The 23,246-nt window shown below is 34.0% G+C and overlaps 1 protein-coding gene across 3 annotated transcripts in view; it reads left to right on the top strand.

Moving 5' to 3' along the window:
* The window catches only part of Cul5 (cullin 5), an 83,839-nt gene that overhangs the window by 22,145 nt on the left and 38,448 nt on the right, over positions 1-23,246 (top strand). For 2 of the 3 annotated variants that reach the window (XM_076846448.2, XM_076846449.1), the window contains exons 3-7: positions 8,856-8,955; positions 12,615-12,791; positions 14,465-14,606; positions 16,293-16,438; positions 16,530-16,610. In XM_076846448.2, coding sequence (XP_076702563.1) covers positions 8,856-8,955; positions 12,615-12,791; positions 14,465-14,606; positions 16,293-16,438; positions 16,530-16,610 — 646 coding nt within the window. The remainder of the gene's footprint in view (positions 1-8,855; positions 8,956-12,614; positions 12,792-14,464; positions 14,607-16,292; positions 16,439-16,529; positions 16,611-23,246) is intronic. The other variant, XM_076846450.2, reaches the window with a different exon arrangement.

Genomic DNA, 23,246 nt, shown 5'->3' with positions numbered 1-23,246 from the left:
AAGAGTGTCAACCTGCTGCTTCATCCTGCCTTGTGACTCCTGACACTAACCATGTCAGCAGTCCCGAGATCATCCTAGGTTCAGCAGTTGCTATAATAATTAATACCTTTATTTATTTATGTATTTATTTTTATGATGTGTTGAGGATTGAAGCCAATGCTTCATGCATGAGAGGCAAGTGTTCTACCACTGAGCTACAACTCCAGCCCCGAGGTTTGGGGTTTTTTTTATAGCATTCACTGGACACAGTGGCTCATGCCTGTGATTCCAGCAACTCAGGAAGATCACAGTTTGAGGCCAGCCTGGGCAACTTCGGTGAGATCCTGTCTCGAAACAAAAGTTGGCTCAATGGTAAGATGCCCCTGGATTCAATCCCCAGTACTGCAAAAAAGAAAAAAAAAAAAAATCAGTTTATAGCATTTATATATACATACATTTTTCTTAAATTATTTGGTAATCTTATAAATAATACATTGACTCTACCAGTTGATTGGATATTCTTTGATTTTATTATTGGGTGCTCTTTGTTAATATGATTTATCATCTAGGGTAATGTTTTCTGAATACTCCTCAGTGGAGGAAAAAAGCATAGAATGGTGATATTCCCTGCTTAAAGTATTTTTCTAAGCAGAAATAGTAATCTTGTACCTGCCATATTTGGTGGCCTTGATCTTCTTGGAGTACCTTAAAGCACCTTCATACCTCAAAATACCTCATTATGTAATCCTTTCAGATAAAATGATTGTGTATATCTTATCATGGCATCATCAAAGTTATGTGACAGTAATTAAGACTCTTCTAAAAATTTAGCCATATTTTGATTAGATTAATCATTAAAATTTAAGGCCCTTTATCTTTCTATGTCTGATCAACTAAAACAATGTGTTAATATTAACTATATTGATTATTTGAAATTTCTTCCCCCTTTCTCATAATCTGTGTCGAGTGCTATTGGTGTTTTGGGTGGGTAGCAAAAGAGCATGTCCTGGATATTGTGCAATATTTATCAGCTCTGGTTTTTACCTTTGTCAGTCTCCAGTAGTGGACACTCCCTGTGTGCCTCCCTACCCCCTATTAATGAAACAAAAAGAAATTTTCATGTGTTTCTGTGTATCCTTTTGGGGAAGTGGTAGCTCCTTCCATTGAGAACTGCTGTTCAAGATCCATGGTGTTAGGTGATTCTTATCACTGAGCTACATTCCCAGCCCTTTTTATTTATTTTTTATTTTATTTTTTTAAGAGAGAATTTTTTAATATTTATTTTTTAGTTTTTGGTGGACACAGTATCTTTATTTTATTTTTATATGGTGCTGAGGACCGAACCCAGCACCCCGCGCACGCCTGCCAAGCGCGCTACTGCTTGAGCCACATTCCCAGCCCCCCAGCCCTTTTTATTTTTGAGATAGGGTCTCACTAAGTTGCCTAGGGCCTCACTATGTTGCTGAGGCTGGTTTTGAACTTGTGATCCTCCTGCCTCAGCCTCCCAAGCTGCTGGTATTACAGGCATGTTCCATCATGCCCAGTTTATTATTCAGTTATAAAAGATGTTTCTTTCATTACTAAGTTGGTTTTTATAACATCATTTTCTCGTTTCCCTGTTTATCTCATCTCGGTTGTCTTAGCCAACTCATCTTTGTGTGCCCCTTAAATGTTTATTTCTTCCACAGCTCCATTTTCTTCTTATTCTTTTACCTGAATACTCATGTCTATATAAGCAGTCTAGATTATTCTCCAGGGTTGCCATGTGGCCACTTACTTCCTGCATAAATCTGTTTCCATATGTACTTCAGATTCAGAATGATAAAAATGTTATTCATAGTCTGAACCAAAAATCTGGAAGCTATCTTTGAATATTCTGATTTTTATTCCTTTATGTCCAGTTGATTACTAGGTATTATAGATTTTTATTAAATATCTCTTGAATTGAACTTCATTCCAGGTGTTTTTTGTTTGTTTGTTTGTTTTTTGCCATTGTCTGTTTGAAGGATTATAGTCATTCTCTCTCCCTTTCTCTTTTTCTATGTCTCTGTATATTAATTGCTGTATAACAAATTACTCTAAAACTTAGCAACTAAACCCACAAATGTTTATTATTTCAGAATTTCTGAGTTAGGAATGATAATGGTTTCACTGACTCAGCATCTCTCATGAGGTCACAGTCAAGCTTTCAGCAAAAGATTTATGCCTAGTTCAAATAGGGCTGAATAATCTTCCAAGCTCACTCACATGATCTTAGCAGGTCTCAGATCTTCATGTGCCCTTGACTGAAGACTTTAGTCCTCTCATACGGCTGTTTATAGCTTGATTTCCCTAGAGAAAGTCCAGTTGTATATCCTTTAACAATAAGACTACATTCTGAAAAACGTATCATCGGATGATTTCCTTATTCTGTGAACATCATGGAATGTACTTTTCACAGCCTACATAGTATAGATCAATCACTCAAGGTATCCTCTTGATAAAATCAAGAAAAACGCAATTAACGTGAGATGATTGAGACCACTGCCAGCACAACATGATATCCCGTTTTACAATAAACTTTATTTTTTAATAAGTAGAAGGAGTGCACTCTTTTTTAATGAGGTGACTTTTTAAAATAGCTTTATTTTATTCATTTACTTTTTATGTGGTGCTAAAAATTTAACCCTAGCCCAGGAGTACACTCTTTTTTTTTTAATATATTAATTTTTTTAGTTGTAGTTGGACACAATGTCTTTATTTTATTTATTTTTATGTGGTGCTGAGGATCGAACCTAGGGCCTCGCACGTGCTAGGCCACAACTCCAGCCCCCAGGAGTACACTCTTAATAAAAATATAGTAAACTCATAAGCCAATAATGTCATTCATTAGCATTATTAAGTATTGCATACTGTACAGAATTGTATGTGGTATACCTTTATATACCTAGCAGTGCAGTAGATGTGTTTATACCAGCATCACTAACATGAGTTATACCTATGCTGTGACATGATGATATGACATGATGATGACTATGATATCACTAGGTGATAGGAATATTTCAGCTCCATAATAATCTTATGGGGCACTGCCATATACGTGACTCTCATTGAAACATTCTCTGGTGCTTAAGTGTAATCTGAAAAGAGACAGTGCTCTTAAGACCTAAGCCATGGTATTTTAGAACATAATTTTGGACATGACAAGCCATTACTTCTACTCTATGCTCTTGATTATGCAGACAAATCCTTGTACACTGTGGTGGGAAACTATACAAGTGTATGAACACCAGGAGGCATGGATCATTGGGGGAGGGCATCTCAGACACTACTTCAAGTCCTGTGTGCATAGTCTCTTAGGAAACATTTTACTTTTTGAGGGTTGCCAGAATAGCTACCTATTAAATCATGTGTATTAATTATATTTCTAAATTCTCTTACGTCTTTAACTTTTTCTACTAGATTTTCAAATGTAGATAGTTTGTGATAGATGCTGTTCCTTAGTTAAGCCAACACCCATTCCCAGTTCTCTTTTTACTTGTATACCTTCCACTACAGAGTCTGGTTACTTCCTGTTTACTTCTTTGGCCCTCCTTGATGCTTGGGTTGCTCTGTGACACAGTGCTGGAACTACATCTCCAGGAGACTTGTAGGAAAGTTTTTTGCTTTCCAAGATGAGCTAAATTAATGTGCGTGGCACTGTCCTCCCTTTCTTCCCTTTGTAGTCACAGAGATAAGAGGCCAACATACTAAGATGGTAGAGTGGAAAGAAAAGGTCCTGGTGAGTCTCTGAACAGACACTAATAATTGCCTACTTCTAGACTTCTTGCTATGTGAGAAAAATACCATCTTAATGGTTTAAGTTGCTATTAATTGAGTTTATTTGGTTTTAGCCAAAGGCATCTTTTTTTTTTTTTTAAACCAGGGATTGAACCCAGAGGCACTCAACTATTGAGTTACATCCCCAGTCCTTTTTATTTTATTTTGATACAGGATCTCGCTAAGTTGCTTAAGGCTTTACTAAGTTGCTGAGGCTGGCTTTCAACTTGGGATCCTCCCTCCTCAGCCTCACTCAGATTATAGATGAGCAATACTGCACTTAACTAGCCAAATGCATTTTAACTGATAAAAGGATATGTAAAGTATTCCTATGTATTTGTGTCAATGTGGGCTTTTTTTTCCCAAGCTCTTACATTTATAATTATTTTTGGCTTTCTATTTATATGTACATGTGTGTACATATAAATAGATTGACATATCTTCTAAATAATGCTTTTATCAATTATAATATTTCTTCTTACTACTTCTTTTAACTGTAAATTTCTCTTTGGGCCAGACACTGTACTGTATACCTGTAACCCCAGTTACTTGGGAAGCTGAGGCAGGAGGAGCTCAAGTTCAAGGCTAGGCTGAGCAATTTAGTAAGACTCTATTTCAAAATAAAAATTTTAAAGGTTGGGGATATAGCTCAGGGGTAAAGTGCTCCTGATTTAATCACTAGTACCTGAAGGGTAGTAGAGTGGTGGGGTGGTGGTAGATAATCCTCTTTGGGTGATACCAATATTTCCATTCTTTTTTTTTTTTTTTTTTGATTTGTGTTTGGTGTTTTATAAAATAAACTGTTTTGAGGTATATGTGTGTATGTATACATACACTTTTATGATAAAATGCACACAAACCTTATTATGTTAGCTTTATGATTGTACAATTCAGTGGCATTAATTATATTCACAGTGTTGTGCAAATATCAACACTGTCCATTCTCAGAACTTCTTTATTATACTAAACAGAAGCTCCGTACCCATTAATCAATTAACTCTTCCAGACAAAGTGACACATACCTATAATCCCAACTAACTGGGGTGGTAGTGAGGTAGGAGAATCCTAAGTTCAAGGCCATGAACAATTTAGCAAGATCCTGTCTAAAAATAAAAAGGGCTGGATTTTATTTTTTAGCTCAGTGGCAGAGTACCCTGGGTTCAGTCCCCAGTACTGTAAAAAACAACTTTTCTTCCCCCAGCCCCGTACCCCTGGTAACCTCCATTCTACTTTCTGCTATGAATTTGCCTAACTAGGTATTTCATAAATATTAGTCCTTCTTATCCACAGTTTCACTTTGTGTGGTTTCAGTTACCTATTATCAGCTCTGGTCTGAAAATATTAAATGGAAAGTTCCAGAAATAAACACTTCATAAGTTTTAAATTGTATGCTTTTCTGAGTAGCATGATGTGCTGTCCCACATCATCTTGCCTGGGTCATAAATCATCCCTCTATCCAGAATATCCATACTATATATGCTACTCTGTTAGGCACCCAGTAGGCTTCTTGATTAGTAGTTGAAGGTAGTTGCATCCCAGTGTTTAGATAACTCTTACTTTACTTAATAATGTCCCCAAAGCACGTGAGCAGTGGTGCTGGTAATTCAGATATGGGAAAGAGAAGCTGTTAAGTGTTTCCTTAATTAGACTACATCATAAGTATGTCTGTATGGGGAAAAAAAAACATAGTGCTATTTGACATTTCAGACATTGACAGGGAGGTCTTGGATCATGTTTTTCGAGACTCAAGGGGAACTGCTGTAAGCAGAATTATACAGTATTTGTACTCTGAAAAACATATTCCTTTTGTGTGGTGGAGGGGGTTGGGGATTGGACCTAGGGCCTTTAGCAAGCTAAGCATACACTCTACCAGTGAGCTACACTCCCAGTCTGCATTCCATCCTTCCGTCCCTCCCTCCCTTTCGTCTTTCTTTTGGGCAGCACTGTGGATCCAACCTAGGCTTTGAACATGTTAGTCAAGTACTGCTGAGCTGTTTCCAGCCCTGCATGCTGTGTCTTTTAATGGATCATTTATTTCAGTTTAAGTTTAATATTATGTCTGATGTTCTTGTTTTTATTACTTTTATCACTCTAGAATTTATGAGGTATTATAGTTTCTTTAGTTTTCTTTTCCTTGTTTTTGTTAAGTTGAAAAGTTTACTTCTATGAATAGTTATCTTCCTGTGTCTTACACTCAGAAGCATCCCATAGTGTTATTATTGATTGGAAGCAACATCTTATTATTTTTATGTTACTATTTTAGTTTTTTTCTATCCAAAGAAATTAAAATCTTAGGAATACTTTTCATCTTTTGCTTTTCCTTTTCACCTGCTCCATCTCTTTATTCCTGTAAAATCTTTGAAAAGCAATTATTTCCTTCTTCTCCCGTTCCTCAACTCCAAGATTTTTCTGATATAGTTCAGCATTTACAAACAACTTTCCTTATAGCATATCCTTTTTTAAAAAGCATTTTGGCTGTATATTCCAAAGAGTATGTTCTTATTTGTTATGGCCTAGCTTTTCATGTATTTGTTGCTCACTATTGCATCTTCCCTTTTATCTTGAATTATAATCTTTGATATAACAGTGCATGCACCTATATGGATAAATATCAGAAGCAATGCTGAGTGGAAAAATTATCTGAAAAAGTTGTTATTTGATAAGAAGATTTACATAAAGTTAAAAAATTCTCATAATACTTGGTAAAACTTGAGGGGGAAAAAAAGTTCCACTTGTTTATTTCTTGGGAGGTAGGGAGGAGGGTAAGAACAGGAAAAGGAACATAAAGAGCTTTATGGATATCATATAATACATTCCTTGAATATAGAACATTACTTAAAATGTGTATAAAAATTGACCAGGAAATTCACCATGCTCTGTTATGTGTTTTGGGGGAAAAAAAAAAGTGTACATTGAGAAACCTTCCTCCCTGTTGAAGCAAAGGAGGTTGAGAAAAAAGAACTAGGGAAAATGTACCTGATCACTCAAAAGTTTGTTAGGTAAGATTTCTTCACCCCCCAACCCACTTAGGTAAAATTTCTAGGAAGCTCTCCAACCCCATCTTTTTTACCGCACCATTCCTCTTTTCTTATGAAACTCAAGTCACAGTTAAGCCCTTTGACATATACAGGGCATTGGTTTGAGTATGTCAGGGATACTAAGATAGGCCTGTATGGGGTAGGCACAGGACTCCTTTGATGGGTGACTTTGGCTCTAGAACCCTTCACCAGCTTTAATCAACCTTGTTATAACTGCACTGCAGTCTAGGACTCTTGCTGCCCATCTACCTTTCTTTACCCTTACAGAGATCAGACCTACATTTTCTTGCTCACTTTCCATATGCCTTCAAGTCATTCCCTCAATGTATCTCCTATTTCTCATCCTATCTGCTTCTTGAAAGATCTAAACTAATGCAGGAGTCAGTGTGAACTGCCTAGCATATAGTAAGCCAGAACTGTGTATATTAATATTGTTATGGAAAACTAAATAACAGATAATGGTAACTGTGGTATTGGACATGTCCAAATCAGGGATATTTAGGAGATAGTTACAATATAGAAATATATTTAATACCAGTATATGTTCAGAAAATTAATTTCTTAATTACCACATTATAGAGCAGGGATACTTAGAACAAAATAGTTTGCCAAGCACAGTTTCACAAATCTCTAATCTCAGCTACTCCAAAGGCTGAGGAAGGATGATCACAGGTTCAAAGCCAGCCTCAGCAATTTAGCACGATTTTTGTCTCAAAAATAAAATATAAAAAGGACTGGAGATAGAGCTCAGTGGTTAAATGCTTCAGGGTTCAATCCCCACTAGTGTGGTGGGTTGGGGGAAGGATCTTAGGTTGAGGATTCATTTAATTAAAAAAAATATATATATATAGGGAAGCTGGGGATATAATTCAGTTGGTAGAGTGCTTGCCTAGAATGGACAAGGCCCTGGGTTCAATCCCCAACACCACCACCACCACCCCAAAAAAAAGTAGAGACACACATACACACACACACACACAGACACACAGACAGACAGACAGACAGACACACACACACACACACACGGGTATACATATATATATATATATATTTTTTTTTTTTTCATTCTCTAGGGATGCATTCAATAGATAATGGAAGCTTTGACATAAAGATTATCCAAAAAAAACCCCAAAATATCTCCAGAATTATATGTTAATAACCAAATAATTTGCCTTCTGATAAAATGTCAGCTTTATAAGTTCAGTTTTTTTTGTTTTTTGGTACCAAGGATTGAAACCAGGGCCACTTTACCTCTGAGCCACATCCCCAGCCCTTTTTATTTATTTTGAGACAGGGTCTCACTAAGTTGCTTAGGGCCTTGATAAGTTGCTGAGGCAGACTTTGAACTTGTGATCCTCCTATCTGAGCCTCCCAAGTTGCTGGGATTACAGGTGGGTGCCACCACTCCTGGCAAAGTTTTTATGTACTAATTTATGATAGCTTTTTGTTGTTTTTATTTTGGGTTTAAATTAAGGAGACAGTTGTCCCTGTAATGAATAGACAGGAGAAGCTGTGAGATATGCTTTAATGGGTTTTAATATCTAATTTTCTTAAAAAGATAGTTTATATCTGTTGTAAGGACATACTTGTTTTTGCACAAGAAAATGTTAGTAAGTTAGCTTTGGGGAGTGAGATTGAGATATGAAGATATGCCTTTTTTTTTTTAAAGAGAGTGAAAGAGAGAATTTTAATATTTATTTTTTAGATACAACATCTTTGTATGTGGTGCTGAGGATCGAACCCGGGCCGCATGCATGCCAGGCGAGCACGCCACCGCTTGAGCCACATCCCCAGCCCCGAAGATATGCCTTTATAATGAAATTTTATATAGTAAAAGAGAATTAAGAAGGAAAATGCAAATAAAAACAGATGTATTTGTGTGAGACAACTTAGAGTGCTTGATTCTTGGGAATGAATTCAAGCACCATTAGCTTAATGTACCACGGTCCATGGAAGCTGGCCTATACAGATCTTAAGATGATTTTTTTTTTCTGTTCCTGTTCCATTAATAATGTCTGTTTACTTTATTATTTTTAACAGGGATGTGCATGCAGTCTGTCTCTGGGATGATAAAGGCCCAGCAAAAATTCATCAGGCTTTAAAGGAAGATATCCTTGAGTTTATTAAGCAAGCACAGGCAGTAAGTTCTGTATCTTTTTTTTTTTTTTTTTTTTTGGTGCTGGTGTTTGAACCTAGGGCCTCTCACAGATGCTAAGCATATACTCTACTGCTGAGCTATATCCCAGCCTCAGTTTGGTTATACAACTACACAGACAATATTATATTTTGTGATTTTGAAAGTAAGAATTCCTTAATCCCAGCAGCTTTAGAGACTGAGACAAGAGGATCATGAGTTCAAAGCCAGCCTCAGTAAAAGCAACTCAGTGAGACTCTGTCTCTAAATGAAATACAAAATAGGACTGGGGATGTGGCTCAGTGGTTCAGTACCCCTGAATTCAATCCCTGGTACCTCCCAAAAAATAAAGTAAGACTTTCTGAAGTAATTTAAAATATTATATTGACTTCTGACACATCTGTTTATTTAAAAAAGAAATGATTGTCATTTGTTGGATGTTTACCTCTTATTGTGATAATTTCTGTCTATTAGCTCTAATTAAAAGATGCTATAAGGAATTTAGTTTTTTATACATTTTTTTAGAAGTTTCCATTGTCATTATATTTTGGCCCTAGGTTAATCCACATAAATCTTTTTTTCATCTCATGACCTCTTTCAGGTGGATAGTAATTTTCTTCAATTCTAGATACTTCTCTGAATAAAAAATCCTGGGAGTGTCCTTTGTTTTGCTGTTGCTGCCTGAAGTCAGCATTCTTGTGTTGGTATTATGAGTAAAATTTTAATTTTACTTAAATGAGGACAAAGGTCATTTAGGCCATTGGTTCATTATACAAGCATTAATTTTGTTTTGTTTTCATTGACACCTTTTGTTTTTTTTGAAAAATGAATGCAGAAGTAATGTATTATTTTGAAACAACATTAGCAAAATGAATGAATCCCTTACCACTTTGGGAAGTGGCCTAAGAACATGAAATTTTTCTTTTGTATAAAATGAAAACTAGAGGGCTAGAATTTCTTATTCTCTAGGTAAATCTTTGTCTTGTACAACATTTGTAAATGTTGTTTGTTAAAAATGTTAAATACTAATAGCTGCTTAGCAATTCAAAATTAAAAACGAGTTTTTCTATATAGAACTCAAAGGAAGATATTCAAATCAAGTATATGACTGGTGTATATTTAATTCTGCTGGTAGCCACTGCCATGATAGGATAAGAATGATGGGTAATATTTACAAAACTGTTTTAGTGATAATAAGTTTTTTAAGATTATAGTTTTATAGGAAATGATCTTTTAATGAAAATAAATCCTGTTTTTAAGCTTTAATTAATGAAATTAAATGTTTCAAATCAATTAAAACTATGCATAAAACTGACTTAGAAATACCTTTTCCATTTGGATTAGAAAATATGAACTTTTCTGTTTATAACTTTTGGTAAAGATAAATTATGTTTATTTCAAATTGATAGTTTTGTTAGTTTCTGGAAATAGGCTAATAAAGATTCATCTTAAATTAGGTGTGATATACTTATAATCCTAGGTACTAGGGAGACTGAGGCAGAAGGATTCCATGTTTGAGGCCAACCTGGACAATTTAGCAAGACCCTCAGCAATTTAGTGATAAAACATTTATTCTCAATGGGCTGTGGTTATGCCTCAGTGGTAGAGCACTTGTCTGGTATGTGTGAGGTCCTGGATTCAGTTCTCAGCACCACATACAAATAAATAAATTAAATAAAGGTCCACCCACCAATGACTAAAAAAATATTTTAAAAAAATATTTATTCCAAAAGTAAAAAACAAAAATGGCTGGGGATGTAGCTTAGTGGTAAAGTGCTACTGGGTTCAATCTCCAGTATGAAAAACAAACAAAATCTTCTTAGACATTGTTAACAGTTGTTTAAAAATGTAGTTACTTAATACTAGCAAACAAAATATGTAAGAATTTCACTATAACATGGCCCGATAAAGTCTAGAATATGTATCTGAGGAAGGGCCGGACTTGCCTGTAATCCCAGTGACTGGGGAGTCTGAGGTAGAAAGATGCCACGTTCAAGTCCAGCCTCAGTAATTTAGTGAGTCCTTAAGCAATTTAGCAAGACCCTGACTCTAAATAAGAAATAAAAAGGGGTGGGGACTTGGCTCAGTGGTTGAATACCTCTAGGTTTAATCCCCAGTTATGTGCCCCTGCCCCCAAAAAATTTTGAAAGAACTTAAGACCACTGATACAGAGCAGTTAAAACTGTAGGAATATCAATGGCAGACATGAGTATATAATTTTAAAAGATTTTTTAACTCGAGAATATCTAGCTTTGTGATTCATTTGAACTTACCTTGTTAGGAAGAACCATATTTCCCAAATAAGAAAGGTACTATGCATTAAAATGTTTATGGCATTATTTAAAATGATGCAAAAAAGGGTCTGGATAGCTCACTGGTAGATTACCAGAGGTATATTTGTGGGGGTGAGGGGGTGCTAGGAGTTAAAGACCAACCTAGGCAACTTAGTGAAACCACCTATCTCAAAGCAAGACAACAAAAGCAAACAATATTTGAGAAATCATTAGGAAATTGGTTTTTTCTTTTTTTAGATTAGCATAATGACTTTATTTTATTTTTCAATCCTGGGCATTGAACCCAGGGCCTTGCACATGCTAGGCAAGTACTATAGCACTGGATGATTGTTCCACCCAAAGATAATTATTTTGTTCATTATTTTGTGATTTAGTTATTTAGGCTGGCTCAACTGATTTCACCCAAGCTTCTTAATTCAGCAGTAGTTGGTTGTTGGCTCTGCAGAACCAGGTGGCCCAAGAGGGCCTACTAGTGTTTGATGCTGGTTTTCTCTTTTACCATGTGATTTCTCATTTTTAAAAGAAATCACCCTTAAAGATGAGATAAGGATCTATAAAACTTCTTCATGTCTAGGCTTGGAAATCTCATTTTACTACTTTGACCTTTTGTTGGTCATAGCAGTTTACCAGACCAGCCTAACCACAAGCAGTGGTCAAATTGACTCCATCCCAGCTTCTTAAAATATTGAGATATATTGCCCAGCATGTGCAAGCCCCTAGGTTTGATCCCTAGCACATCCACTCCTCCCCTACTCTGCAAATTGAGATATAATTCGCATATCATAAAATTCAGTGTCTTAAAAGCTTGTCATTCAAATGAGCTTTATTATAGTCACAAAGTTGGATACATCATCCACTAATTGCCACGTATTTTCATCTCCCTAAAACAAAAGGCTGTACCTGTTAACAGTCACTTTCTAGTACACCTCCTTACCACTAAACCATTTCTTGTTTTCTGCCTCTGCAGATTTGCCTGTTCTTGATATTTCCTATAAAATATCATCGTATAATATGTGACCTTTTATGATCACATTTTCACTTGGGAAAATCTTTTCAAGATTCATTTTATGTTGTAATATTGATCAGTATTTTTTACTTTTTCTGGATGAGTAGTAGTATTTCATCATGTGGCTCTACCACATATAGTTTATCCATTCATCAGTTGATGGATGTTTCTTCTTGTCTATTATGAATAGTGCTGCTATGAACATTTGTGTACAAGACTTTTGGGAACATGCTTTAATTGCCCTTGGATATAATACAGTTTGTGCAATAAATAAAACATTTTAAAATTATGACATGAATATGTTTTGTTCTTATTTTTCAAAGCACACTATGTTTATTTCAAATTGGTATGATTATTTTTTCCAGCGAGTACTGAGCCATCAAGATGACACAGCTTTGCTAAAAGCATATATTGTTGAATGGAGAAAATTCTTTACACAATGTGATATTTTACCGAAACCTTTTTGTCAACTAGAGATTACTTTAATGGGTAAACAGGGCAGCAATAAAAAGTCAAATGTGGAAGATAGTATTGTTCGAAAGGTAAGTCAGTTTTTCCTATCGTTTTTCTGGTACTCTTTAGAAAGCATTGTTTGAAGGCATTTCAAAATAATGCAGACTTTAAGTGAGTTTTTCTGTTTCACATATAAATTCCTTTTTACCTCTTGTATTTTATTGAATGATGATATTTTTAATTTTTTTCTTTTATCTATCTTTAACTTTAGTTCTCTTTCATCTTTTTATTTGGTCTTAAACTATAGATCTTTGTCTTCAAACATTATCTCCTTTGGGCTGGGGTTGTAGTGTTAAGAGAGCTTGCCTAGCATGTGTGAGGCATTGGGTTTGATAGTCAGCACCACATAAAAATAAATAAATAAATAAATAAATAAATAAATAAATAAAGGTATTGGTCCATCTACAACTAAAAAAATAAAACATCTCGTTTGCTTTTCCTTTTTACTTTCAACTTTTTTTATTATTATCTTTAGTATTTAATTTTCCTCTTCTTTTTTGTCCTTTTATTTTTCTGTAAGTTATTGTTTTTAGTAATCCTTTTATTAGCTTGCTTTCTAATAAGTTTGTGTTTAATTTTTGATAAACTGCTATCGTCTTTATAATCTTATAAACTCAGTATGTATCATACTTTTATATTTTGCATGGATTCTAATTAAAAGCACATGCCCAGTAGCGCGTCATGATTTAATGGAAAGAACTCAATCTGGAAAGTGATAAAGGTTTCCCTTGGAACTCTAAATCACTCTTCAACTTTTTGTCTTCTTTTACCAAGTATCTTCCTACTTGTGAGAATAAAAAGTAACTAGAAGTATATTTCAGGGGTGAGGGGGTGCTAGGGATTGAATTCAGGGCCTTACACATACTAAGCCCTCACTTTACCACTGAGTTACATCCTAAATCCCAACCAGAGAACTGAAAAGTTAAAAATGCCATTTGAACTTTAAATAACCTACTGTTTGCTGTGATGATTATTAAAACTCAGGCATTAAGATAGCATGGTCTAAAAAAAAGTAATAATAATATCATGGTCTAGGCATTCTTGCCTCATCCCACTCTTAAAATTTGCTTAATTTTCACAAAAAAGAAAGACACATTCAGATGCTATTTAATTTGTAATTCTATAATCTTATCCTCTTTTATTTTTGTTATTCCTTTATTTTTTGCAATTCTATATGCATTGTGGGAAGTGGCATCCCTTAAGAGCATCAATTCTGAGAACCAGAATTGGATTCAGATCCCAGTGTTGCAACTGCAAACTGCATGACTGTGGCCTTGCTCTCTCTGTCCCTTGTTCCACATATCTAGAGAGAGGATAAGAGTGTACCTATATCAAGATGATGAAGGTTGAGTTATATGTGGAAAGTACCTAGAGCAGTCCCAGATATGTAATGAATATTAATGCCTTATGGGTTCTTTATGTTGTTGCTGCCATCACTAACATTTATTCTACACCTGACTAAATTACTCCAAGCATTAAAACATATTCACTAATGTATATTTTTATAAACAGAACTGGGATTCAAATTCAGTTATGTCTGATTCTGAAATACTTTTTTTTACCATTATACTACTTTCCTGAAGAATGCTAAATGTGTGCCTAAGAATTTTATTTCTTTTAGTGTTCATACTAAAATATGTGTTTGTTTGGAGGCGATGTTAATAGTTGAAAATAATTCCATATTTTGTTCTTGTTTTCCTAGCTCATGCTTGATACATGGAATGAGTCAATTTTTTCAAATATAAAAAACAGACTTCAAGATAGTGCAATGAAGCTGGTACATGCTGAAAGATTGGGAGAAGCTTTTGATTCTCAGCTGGTCATTGGAGTAAGAGAATCCTATGGTATGTTCTAAACTCTTAATTCTTTGTCATAAAAATTTCAGGACAATTATAGTTTTGTCAGAGTTATGTTTATCAGCATATAAACTGACATCTTTTTTTGTTCCAGATGCTTTTAATAGTACATAAATGGTATTCATTATACTTGTTTTTTAGAGTTTCTTTTTTAAAAATTTTTTAAATTTTTTTATTTATATGTGACAGTGGAATGAGTTAAAATTCTTGTTACACATATAGAGCACAATTTTTCATATCTCTGATTGTACACTTATTGTACTTTTAAGAAACCTGCAAAAAATCATATTGATGTGTCTGTCATATTTCCTCCATATCATTAATTTCTTGACTGTTAATTTATGTATGTATGTATTTATTAGTACTAGAAATTAAAACCAGAGACACTCTACCACTATACCCCCAACCTTTTTATTTTTCATTTTTGAGACGGGGTCTCACTAAGTTGCTGTGGCTAGCCTGGAACTTGAGATCCTCCTTCATTAGCCTCCTGAGTCACTGGGATTATGGGCTTGCATCACCACACTTGGTTGCTAACAAATCTTTTTAGTGACTTAAATTAAAGAAATGAGAATTTGGATGTATTTTTTAAATACATAAATTTTGAATGTAAATTTGGATGTGAGTCATAAAAGGTAACTGCTTTTGTGTTTGTTTTCAGGAACTTACTTCACCCTGAACATTTTCTCTACCTCTCAGCTTCTGGCAGTATTTTCATTTGTATTTTCAATCATGTATATTGTTTCCTCTGACTTAGAATACTCTCTTCATCTTCTAATTCCTTTTTATACTTTGTTTCCTCATGGAGACCTTTTCTAATTCACACACTAGGTTAGGTCCTATCACTTCATGTTTCATAGTATCTGTGTCTCCCTAGAATAATACTAAGTATTTTGTTGACCCTGTATCTTTCTGTAGAATGCCTGACAGAAAATCACTCTCAACAAGCATTTGTTGAATTAATGAACCTTCATTACTTTTTTGTTTTGTTTTGTTTTTTTTCATTTCTTACTCTTGCATTGTAATTGCATATAATAGTGGGATTCGTTGTTACATATTCATACATACACATGATATAACAATATAATTTGGTCAGTATTGTTCCCCCCAGTATTAGTGAACCTTTAGGGTGTTTTTGACTGTTTTTTCCCTTTTGCTCCCATATTTCTTTAGTATTATTTTATTGTTTTGTTTGTTTGTTTGTTTGTTGTTTTTACCAACAGCATCCTGAATACAGACTACATAGTTTGAGATTTGTGACTTTCCATAGCCATTCCTAATTTACCATTCTTCCTTATTTTCTATTAACCTTATAGTTGACTTAAACCACCTAATCATTATAGCTTGTGCTTTTCTGCTTCCGAATATTATCTTACTAATCTGTCTATGCAAATTCTTATTTATTTTTTTAAATTCGATTTAAATCTCATCTGTTCTGCAAATGATTTATTGATCATTGATTTAGAAATCAGTGTCTTTACTATTCCAAAACAAAGTAGTTCATATTCTTTCTTGTATTTGTTACTTAACTGCTTTGATCTTTTTAAGTTTTTTATGGAGATTTTTGTCTTATAAAGGATTTTTGTCTTAAACAATTTATGTTCTCACGAATACTGTCATCTTCCATATAATAACTCCTCAATATAAAGTAAAATTTTATTTTTTATTTTTCAGTTAACCTTTGTTCTAATCCTGAAGATAAGCTTCAGATTTATAGGGACAATTTTGAGAAGGCATATTTGGATTCAACAGAGAGATTTTATAGAACACAGGCACCCTCATATTTACAACAAAATGGTGTACAGAATTATATGAAATATGTAAGTCAGAACTTCATACATTTGGTAATTTGAAATGTTATCTTGATATTCTTGATAGTCTTAAAATGATTGCTATTTTGCTTCTGGACAGGCAGATGCTAAATTAAAAGAAGAAGAAAAACGAGCACTACGTTATTTAGAAACAAGACGAGAATGCAACTCTGTTGAAGCAGTAAGTAATTTTTGTAATTGTACATTTTATGAGATTATTTGAAGTACAGTGCATAGGGATGGCAAATACATGACACTATCTATCCTTTGTATAATGACATTATCCTTTCTCATGTCTCTGACCAACCTTACTAATTGGTTACAGCATTACTAATTGTTTCCAGTAAGTAAAAGCAAAGTTCCAAAAAACACCTTATTCAGAACACATTGTTCCTCAGAGCTGGTGTGCAAAATAAAGCCTATTTGCCATCCCTGCTCTAAATTTTACTGTATTTAATGTACAGTACTTAATTTTTAATCAACCTCCTCTTTCTATACATTTCTAAAGGCAATCATTTTAGTGATTTTTCATGTTGCAAGTAAAATATACTTTTTGGAGCTGGGATTGAGGTTCAGTGGTAGAACACTTGCCTAGCATGTGTGAAGCCCTAGGTTCAATCCTCAGCACCACATAAAGATAAATAAAGATATTGTGCCCATATACAACTAAAAAAATATTAATACACACACACACACTCTGTCCTTGAGATGATTCTCATTATTTTTAGTAGATATATTCTGTAAAGTGGCTGCAAAAACTGAATTAGTCATTATTGAATCACTTATTACCCCTTGGAGGCATTTCTTTTTGTTATTTGATGTAGGAACATCGACCTTTATTTATTATTTTATATTATATAATAAGTTCTTCATTTAAATGAGGTTGGTCAAGTGTTTTGTTTTTAATACAAGAATTCATAAAAAAAAAAGAATTCATGTTAGCATTGCTTTAATAATAAAGGTAATAATCAAGTTTGGGAGAGTCTTGGAATCCGCTCAAATAACAGTAGTATTTCCTCCAATTCCTTTCAGTATTTGGAGCCTGTGAACAAGATTTAAATTTACATTGACAAGACTAACATTTCAATTTGCCTATGACCAAACCATTTCACAACTATAGATGAGAATTAGAAATGTTTTTATTTTGTTTTATTTTACTTCTGGCTTTTAAAATTTTTTTTTTCATCTGTCTTGACTGGTAGTCGTGTTTATTTTTGGGGGTGGTTGCTTGTTCATAACTTGCAGTATATGTCCTTTCAATGATTAAAATAATTTTAATACTGGCAAAGAAAGGCGAGCATTGGGGGCTAAGTTAGTGGTTGTTGTAGAAATTATTTGTTGAAATTTAAAGCTAGATTTGGGCTTTATGCAGAAGGCAGGGCCATTGAATGTTTTTAAATATGTGTGTCATGAACTGAGTTATCTCTCAGGAATTTAATCTGGTGATAGTAAAGATTAATTACTAAGGAGAATTAACTTTTTATGGAGAAGGATCTTGTCTTAAATGGTTATATGTTCGCATGAGCACTTTTATCTACCATTTAATAACTACTCAATGTTAACATTGCAATAATAAGCAAGGCATTAGGAGAACCACATAGGGTTATAATAATAGGGTTGGAAAGGATGAAGGTACAGAGGAAGACTTGCCACAGGTGGAACATTATGTCATTATGTATGCAGCTATATATTGCAGAGAATCAAGCCAATAGTGTTTCAAAGGTTTCAGCTCAGGAGAATAGTGTTGCCACAGAGAGATTCCATATGAAAATTAGTCTTATAAAGATGAGTTCAGTTTTGGAAATTTGAGTTCTCTTATAGGTTTATATTCCTGTGGCATCTGAGTGGGAGTTTTACCATTTTACAAGGTGGAATTGTTCTGATCTTAATACCCCAGTGTTTCAAGTTTAGCTGTATTATATACATTAGACTTATGGCCATTCAACTATAAAGGTCCATCTAAGAGTAAGAAAATGAGACTGGGTCTCACTGAGTTGCTTAAGGCCTTGCTGAGTTGCTGAGGCTGACTTTGAACTTGCAATTCTGCCTCAGCCTCCCAAGGCACTGGGATTATAGGTGTCCACCATTGTGCCCAGCCTTAAAACTCATTCTTACAGAAGAGTTCCACTCTATAAGTGTAAAAGGAAGTAAATAATCACTGTTAGGCAGATTTCACAGTAATAATTGTTGCAGGCAAGCTCCACCAAATGCATACAAAAATTAGTGACCAAAAGTTTGAAATAAAATAGGTTTATTTTCATTGTTTTAAAGATCTTCCCCAAGATATTTACTAAAAGAAAAATAATAACTTTACAATGGAAAAACCTTAAAAATACCATCTTAACCCATTGTCCCAGATGTGGAACACCTCTAAAAACTTAAGTATATTATATAATACACAATTATATAATATACTATAATTATATAATAATAATATAATTATAAGAATTATTATATAGTATTGTGATATTTGTTTATACACACACATACACAAACACACATATAAGCTCTAGATTATGATTTCCAACCTATTTTAATGTACTTGAGCCAATTTCATTGAAATATTTCCAGAATTAAAAGCTTCAAACTTAAAATAGTTAACCAAGTAATTATAGTTAACATCACTAGTAATAGGTCACATTGACATTATGTATCCCTGGATGTCCTACAAAATAACTAATATTCTTTAAAAATGTCCAAAAAAAATGTCATAACAGACCAAACAGAGGACAAAAGAACTGTCAGATTGGAACAGACTACAAATATAACAATTAAATGAAATGTGTGCTTGAGGATTGGATCCTGCAATAGGAAAAGGACATTAGTTTTCAAAAAAAAACCAAACTGTCAATTTTCAAGTATAACATTGTATCAATGATTTTTTGTGATTTTGATTGTTATGCTATAGTTATGTAAGATATTAATGTTAGGAAAAGTAGAGTGATCGAGGTATGAGCATTCTCTGTGCTATTGCAAGTTTTCTATAATCATTTAATCAAAATAGAAAGTTTAAAAAATAAAGAATATTATGAAGAATGCCATCTTTTATTTGAAGGCATCACTGGAGATTACCAGATGGTATTTTCCTTATTGAATGAATTTTTCAAATCATATTAACAGAATCCCTAACATTAAACCATTGTTCTACTTTAGGAGTGTTCACAAAACTCACATTTATTTTTATTTATTTATTTTAGTTGTCAATGGACCTTTATTTTATTAGTTTATATGCAGTGCTGACAATTGAACCCAGTGCCTCACACATGCTAGGCAAGTGCTCTACCTTTAAGCCACAACCACAACCCAAAATCACATTAAAAAAATTTTTTTTTCACTTGTTGATGGACCTTTATTTTATTCATTTATTTATATGCAGTGCTGAGAATTGAACACAGTGTCTCACACATGTGAGGCAAGAACTTTACTACTGAGCTACAACCCCAGCCCCCCAAAATCACATTTTTAAAAAATATTTATTTTTTTAGTTGTAGTTGGACACAATACCTTTATTTCACTTATTTATTTTTATGTGGTGTTGAGGATCGAACCCAGGGTTTCGCATGTATGAGGCGAGTGCCCTACCGCTGAACCACAACCCCAGCCCTGAAAATCACATTCTTAATGGATAAAAATTTACACTCTAAAGGGATTTTGACATATTCTATCTAGCCAGTAAAAATTACTCCTTTGGGGTGGGGATATAGCTCAGTGCTAGAGTACTTGCCTAATATGTGAAAGGCCGTGGGGTTTAATTTCCAGCATCACAAAACAAAACAAAACACTCTAATTTTATATATGTAAATTTTTTAGATAGTATATGTACCCAGAATCATATTTTAGAATCCTTTTATAAGTTTATCCTAATGAATTTTTATTATCTTTTGCTTATGTTTAGTATAGCAGGTTCTGACAGATGAATCAGTGGAAAGTTAGTTATGCTATATGTTGTTTAGACATCTTATCATAAACATGAAAGCAAGCAAAAGATAGGGTTAGAGCGGTGAGAAGATAAATTGTTTTCTCTCAAGCCTAGACTATTGTGAAAGTGAATGTAGAAAAGTAGGAGATAGATTTTGATCTCATTATAAAGGACATTTTGAATTTAAGGCTAATATCTTTGGATTGAAATCTCTTAAGTCAGAAGTTTTCAGTGTGGGTAGTATTTACCTCCAGGGAGCATTATAAAAATGTATGGAGGCAATTTGTGATTATTAAAATGTTTTGGATAGTTAGAAGATAGGGGTCTAGGAGTGTAAATAAGGATTTGTGAATGCCACATGTCTCACAGTCTTACATAAACAAGGCTTGGAGTTGGGCAATCAAATGTGTAACTCATCAGTACATACATAATATTGAGACCAATGATTTTTCATTACTTTTCAAAAAGTATGGTGTCCCACAGAAACAAGAATTACCCCACAGGCCAAATGACCTTAAAATGTCCCACTGGCCACTCGTCTAAGTGGAAATATCATTTTTACTTCTTGGAAAATAGAACTTAATTTTTTTAAATTTACAAATAAAAAATATTTTTACATGTTATTAATCTGCTGTTCTAGGGATGATGTTATTATATAAATTGAGGAAAGATGTTTTGTTTGGAATCTTAAAATTTTGTTCACTAGAAGAAATTTTATATTACCTGCAATGAAACTGCTTATGGTATTGAGTTAGCAGTGTGCGTGTGTGGGATTCATTTGTAGTTTTCACATTCCCATTTGTGCTGCTTATAGGTTCAGATATTGGACTACTTTATGATCTCTTCTACTTTAGTTGTTGCCAAATATTTATAGGTTGAAATATATATTGGCTTCTTATAAAGTTTTTTCCTTTGATTTCTCCTGTATATTATAATTAAAGAATTATGTGGGTGTTTCTGAAATGATATAATACATTTTAATATTTGCTATGTAAGAAAGTGTGGGTTTGATAGTTTTGAGAACCATTGATTTGATGATAGAGTCTGGAGGATTCATCTGTCCTGGAGTGTATCTCAAGTGTCTATAGAGAGGTAAGAAACTTGTTTTTAGCTGTCTTCAATGATATAATAAAGTTTCCAACTAGATAAGTGATGACAAAGGAATGGAGACAAAAGGATATGAAAAGCATTTTGAAGAAGAATCAATAGATATTTTAATGGTTTAAAGGATCGTTCAAGATGATTGAAGATTGCTTAAGTTATTGGATGAATCTGAGTAGAGTCAAAGGGAGTGAATTTTGAGAGCCTTTGCCAGTTTTTAAATAATTAATTGAAAGAACTTAAGGAATCCTAATGAATTTTAACTTAAAATTTTTGGGAGGGTCTAAAACTCCTCAGCATTAGATATGTAATAATACACCGTGAATTCTTTTCATTTTAATAATACACCATGAATTCTTTTATTTTTATTGTGGTACTGGGAATTGAGCCCAGGGTCACTTAACCACTGAGTCACATCCTCAACTCTTTTTATATTTTTATTTGAGATAGAGTCTTGTGAAGTTGCTTAGGGCCTTACTAATTTGTAGAGCCTGACCTTGAATTTGTAATCCTCCTGGCTCTGCCTCCTAAACTACTTGGATTATGGGTGTGCACCACCTTGCCTGGCCAGATTGTGTATTCTTTTAAAAATAAGTTTGGGAGGGGAGCATGTGTAAGTAATTGTCTTACTCATACAGTGTGGTTTGAAAAATAACGAAAAATCATCATTTTCAACGTTATGTAGTATTGATGAATTATGGCTTTAATTGCCTGGCTCCAAGCTAGTCTTTTTCCTACTGGACTGCTTTTCTTTTCTTTTTTTAATTAATTTATTATTTTTTTTAGTTATAGGTGGACACAATATCTTTTTTTTTTAATTGATCAAAACATTACAGAGCTCATGATATATCATCTTTCATACATTTGACTCAATTGGGTTGGACACAATATCTTTATTTTATCTTTATGTGGTGCTAAGGATTGATCCCAGTGCCTCATGCATATTAGGCAAGCTCTCTATCTCTGAGCCACAACCCCGGCCCCTGAACTGCCTTTCTTATAGTATGATGTTCTGAAGGGATGTGGGTAAAAATTATAGGGTTTCATTTTGTCGTTCGTTTTTCTTTGTGTCTCCTTGACTTTAATTCAGTTTTTCATTATACCATTTTACCTATCTTTATTGAGTACTCAATTGCTCTGTAATATTTATTTAGCCTCCACAGCACAGCAGACAGAGGGGATACAATATGAGCAAAAAATAAAATAAAAACGGCTGGGGATGTGACTCAGTTGTAAAGCACCCCTGGGTTCAATCCCCAGTACCAATAAAAAATAAAAATAAGAGGGAGTGATATTGGAGACCAAATGGTATAGAGCTGACCTGTTAAAGATCTTAGACACAAACATTATGGGCAGAGGGAAGAGCTAGTGTAAAGACTTTAAAGCAGTCATGAGTTTAATTTATTATAGGAATAGAGAAAGGTTAGTGTGGCAAGAACATGGTAGGTGAGGGGAGGAGAACAATACAAGGTAAGGATAGAGAAGAAAGCAGGAGCAGTGAGAAGCCATTCAAGGGTTTTAAGCAGGGAATGGATTTGATCTCCATACTACAAAATAGTATTTGGGTGGCAGTGTGGTATTTAAATTATAGACTGGTAATCTAGGTGAGAGATGTTGATGGCAGTGGAGGTGGATATATAAGTACATGGATTTATGATATATTTTGAAAGTATAACTAAGTAAGTGCTGTTCTTTCTATTTTACAAACAAGGAAACTGAAATTTAGAGATGTTCAGAAATTGGACCTCACTCCATAACTAGGGAATGGTGAATCTGGGGTTCAGTTTGATATTAGAT

This window comes from Callospermophilus lateralis, chromosome 2, assembly GCF_048772815.1.
Source record: "Callospermophilus lateralis isolate mCalLat2 chromosome 2, mCalLat2.hap1, whole genome shotgun sequence".
In the NCBI taxonomy this organism is placed as follows: domain Eukaryota; kingdom Metazoa; phylum Chordata; class Mammalia; order Rodentia; family Sciuridae; genus Callospermophilus; species Callospermophilus lateralis.
The sequence above is the reverse complement of the archived record's forward strand: the minus strand, read 5'-3'. Positions and strand labels throughout refer to the sequence as shown.